Below are 3,956 nucleotides of genomic sequence, written 5' to 3'. Positions count from 1 at the left end.
TTGGATCAAGGGTTGGACTTGATGATCTCAGAGGTCCCTTCCAACCCAGCTGATTCTGTGATTCTATGATTTCTCCTGCACATTCCCAGCCTGGCAGCCCAGAGCCTTTCCCGGGACAGCTGCAGCATCCAAGGCACTGGGGCTGTGTCAGCAGGAGGCTCACAGAGTGAAGAGCAAAACAGCCCTCCCACTCCTTCCCAGTGCCTCAGGAGGAAGGGGAGGGTGGGAACACAGGAACAGCAGGCAGGGTGCTCACCATGCAGCAGCACATCCTGCAGGGATCTGCTCTCCAGGGAGAGCCGGGCGAGCCGGGGAGCGTGATCCTTCCGTACCTTCAGCCACAGGTCCTCCGTCCTCTCCAGCCTGCCAGAGTGGCCATCCTCCAGCTGCAAGAGACACCACCCACCCCCTGTCACCCTGCTGCTCTGGAGCCAGAGTGCAACAAGGTGCAGAGGCCCTGAATGTCTAATTTAAAAATAAAACCTTGTGTCAGAGCCCTCACCTCAGCTCTGCCACCTCTCCCCACGGAACGGCTGCATGAACTGCACCAGCTGCTCCTGCAGCTATTCCTGCAATCCAAATTCCTTCCCCTCAGTGGCACAGCCCCGAAACAAACCCTCCTGAACAGCTGCCCACGCCTCACCTGCCGCAGGGAAGCTGCAAAAGCCTCGTGGGAGCTGTTGAGCCTGGTCCTGAACTGGCTGCAGATGCTCTTGGCCAGCTTGGAAGCGCTGAGGCTCTCGATGGCATCCTGGGCCACCTTCCTCTTCCAGTCACTGGTGATGGCAGGGGGGCTGACCCATGTGATCCGCTGGATTATCTGGGAGAACAGGACACAGCACTCAGGCACTGGCACAGAAGCAGTGCAGGGTCAGTGGGTTTGCTCAGACACCTGGTAATGACGTGGTCACCTGCACACAGAGCTGGACTAAACAATCCCCTTGGAGTAACTGCTAATTATTGACTCAGAGGGTGGGCAGGCCCTGGCACAGGGTGCCCAGAGAAGCTGTGGCTGCCCCTGGATCCCTTGAAGTGTCCAAGGCCAGGTTGGATAAACTTGGAGCAACCTGGGCTAGTGGGAGGTGTCCCTGCCCGTGGAAAGGGGTGGCACTTGGTGATCTTTAAGGTCCCTTCCAACCCAAACCATTCCAGGATCCCATGATTCTAACCCAGAGGCATTGATCCCACTATTGTTGCATGTCACACTAAATAAGAGGTCTGATTTGCCTGAGCAGCTGCTCAGTTCATCCCTACAATCCAACCATCCCTCCCCATGTGACCAGGAACTGCTCCAACAGCCACCAGCTGGAAAACCACACGGCTCTGGTGCAGCTTCTGGGCTGAGGGAACTGGCAGCATGAGCAGGAGCCCAGAAAATCAGGGAGAGAGAGGCTCCCAAAGTGGCAAAATCTACAGTGAAGCTTCTTTTTGCTGGTCTGGAAATCCCAGGGGCTGGAATGCACCACTTCCCGTAATTCCTGGGTGATTCAACTGCCCTGCCCCACCCTTTCTTAGAGGCCACAGAAATCCAGGGGCTGCACAGCCAGGCTGGATTCCTCTGCCAGGCTGAAGGAGGGCCTGAAGGTTTGTGACAGTCTGCACTGCACCTCCTTGGGGCAGAGTGGTGTTCCCCTCAGCCAGCCAAGGAACCTCGAGAGGGAGAAGGCAATAAAGGTCAGCAGCAGCTCAGAGCAGGGATTTCACCACCATCAATGGTTTAACAGACAGAAATTTAACATAAAAACCAGAGCAAATCTGGTCTGCTCTGGGGGGAGGAGAGTGAATTGACCTAAATCAAAATACACTGCAAAACAAGCAAACAAAAACCCGCAAGAAACCCACAAACCCAAATAAACAACATTACTCCAAACAGTCACGAGTTTCAAAGGGCCCTTCATTCCTTTGCTCAAGAAAACACTCAGGAGGTCTTTGCTTGACATTAAATGTTAAAATCATGGAATCTCAGAATGGTTTGGGTCAGAAGGGACCTTCGAGCCCATCTTGTACCACCCCCAGGGACACCTTCCACTAGCCCAGGTTGCTCCAAGCCCTCTCCAACCTGGCCTTGGACACTTCCAGGGGATGGAAATCCTCAGGAATAACTGCTGAAGGTGCCCATACCTGTTTGATCTGTTCCCACAGCATCCTGGTCACTGTTGAGCCAGAGTGAAAAGTGACTTCGACGTGATAAGCTGCATTTAGGATCTGGAAAGCAGGAAAAGATGTAAATCTGGGAAACTCTGCAAGCCATAAACTTTGCTGGACCCTCTGAAAACGAAAAAGAATGGTGCTCTGTGGCATAACCCACGAATCACTTGGTTAATTCATTTATTGCACTGAGCTCAGAGGTGTTTCTAGGCTGTAATCTCATCATTATATACAGATTTAGGAAAATCAAGTGTTAGGCCCTCAAGTGACTGTTCCCAGTTTTAGCACCTCCCTTAACGACCCCAAACCCCACATATTCCAGAGCTCTGATTTCCCTGGGCATCCCCATCTCCCACCACCCTCCCTGGGTCAGGAGAGAGCCAACAAACAACTCCAAAGAGCCACTCCAGCCCTTGTACCTGTTTGAGATAATTGCTCGTGATGTGCACAGAACCATCCTTGGGCTTCTCCAAGCTCCTTGCAGGATGTACTGACACCTCCCAGGACTCCTCCAGGCTCTTGAGGCACCTCTCCAGAGTCCCCACGAAGCTCTCCCTCAGATAGTCCACTGAGCTGATTAACTTGTTGGCAACTGCTTGGTTTAACCGAGAAATAATCAGTTCCTGGATCTGTTTAATGCAACACTTGATGTCCTTGGAGCTGACGGGCTCCCCGTTCTCAGGAATGATGATATCTGCACAAAGGAAGAGCAAGACACACCCTTGGGGTTCACCAGTGTGGTACCAACCACTCCTGAGAGCTGCTCTGAACACCCAGAGCAGAAGCTTCTGCTCCAAAAGCCATTTGGCCTTTTTTTTTTTTCCTTTTCTCCCCCTTCAGAGGTTCCTTCCTTTAGACCCAGATGTCACAAACTAAAGCCAGCAGGAAAAACTTCATGAGCAACAGAATAACACGTGTCCTGACTCCTGCAAAGGGGAACATCTTTGCATGTGTAGGTTTACACAAAGTCCTAAACCCAGTCTGACAGTAATTTGGTATTTTGGGACAGAAAGTACTAAAGAATTAGAGCAGCTGGTTACTGCAGTTTCAGGGAAGCTAAAAATCAAATTTTCAAGGTGGAAAACATTATATTCTTTGCTTCCACTCACTGGTGTTGGAATTCCCAGGACACTCAACCCTTAACACCCTGATAGACTCTGCCTGGAAACTCTACAGGTTTCCAGGGGTGCAGTGATGAGAAGTCACAACTATCACCCCCAAACTCAGAGAGCAGAAGTACAAAGCTGTGTTTCTGTCTAGCACAGACCAGGAAATTCTTCCAGGCACTGCTGGATGTTGAATCACATCCAGAGGGAAGCGATGGAACAGCCACACCAGGTCCCTGATGTTTTTTTCCTGGTGCCTTGGAAAGGTCCATCACCATTTGGGATTTTCAAGCCAGCACTGAGCAATCCCTGCTCTGTAACCACTCCAAAACAATATGTGGCTCCCAGGAGCTGCAAACCTTGTCCCTGGATTTTGGCCAACACCAGCCCAGCTTATTTAAAACAAACCCAGGGCTCAGCAGATGGCATCAGCTCCTCAAAATAACCCCCCCCCTTCCTTCAGGAGAGCACTCCAAGTGCTGGGAGCCAGCAAGATACTCCAAGGGATGTGTGTTGTGCAAATAAATGCACACAAGCATTTGCTGCAGGTGTTTTATCTCGTGCTGCCCCTGAACACACTCCTGGCACAAGAATCCTGAGCTCAGGCACCACAGGGCTCCAAAGCTGGGAAGGGTGGGACACATGGAACACAGGAATTATGACCTGGCCATGTAATAATCCAGAATTTCTACCCCAAAAGCC

The 3,956-nt window shown here is 51.5% G+C and overlaps 1 protein-coding gene across 1 annotated transcript in view; it reads right to left on the bottom strand.

Moving 5' to 3' along the window:
• The window catches only part of DSTYK (dual serine/threonine and tyrosine protein kinase), a 46,060-nt gene that overhangs the window by 6,555 nt on the left and 35,549 nt on the right, over positions 1-3,956 (bottom strand). The window contains exons 5-9 of the mRNA XM_029962494.1: positions 3,073-3,074; positions 2,568-2,842; positions 2,122-2,205; positions 644-820; positions 193-386 (exon numbers count right to left, since the gene is read on the bottom strand). Of these exons, the coding sequence (XP_029818354.1) occupies positions 193-386; positions 644-820; positions 2,122-2,205; positions 2,568-2,842; positions 3,073-3,074 (732 nt within the window). The remainder of the gene's footprint in view (positions 1-192; positions 387-643; positions 821-2,121; positions 2,206-2,567; positions 2,843-3,072; positions 3,075-3,956) is intronic.

This window comes from Manacus vitellinus, unplaced genomic scaffold (genome assembly GCF_001715985.3).
Source record: "Manacus vitellinus isolate BGI_N305 unplaced genomic scaffold, ASM171598v3 scaffold_47_pilon, whole genome shotgun sequence".
NCBI lineage: Eukaryota > Metazoa > Chordata > Aves > Passeriformes > Pipridae > Manacus > Manacus vitellinus.
Note: the sequence above shows the minus strand (reverse complement) of the source record. Positions and strands in the feature narration are given on the sequence as shown.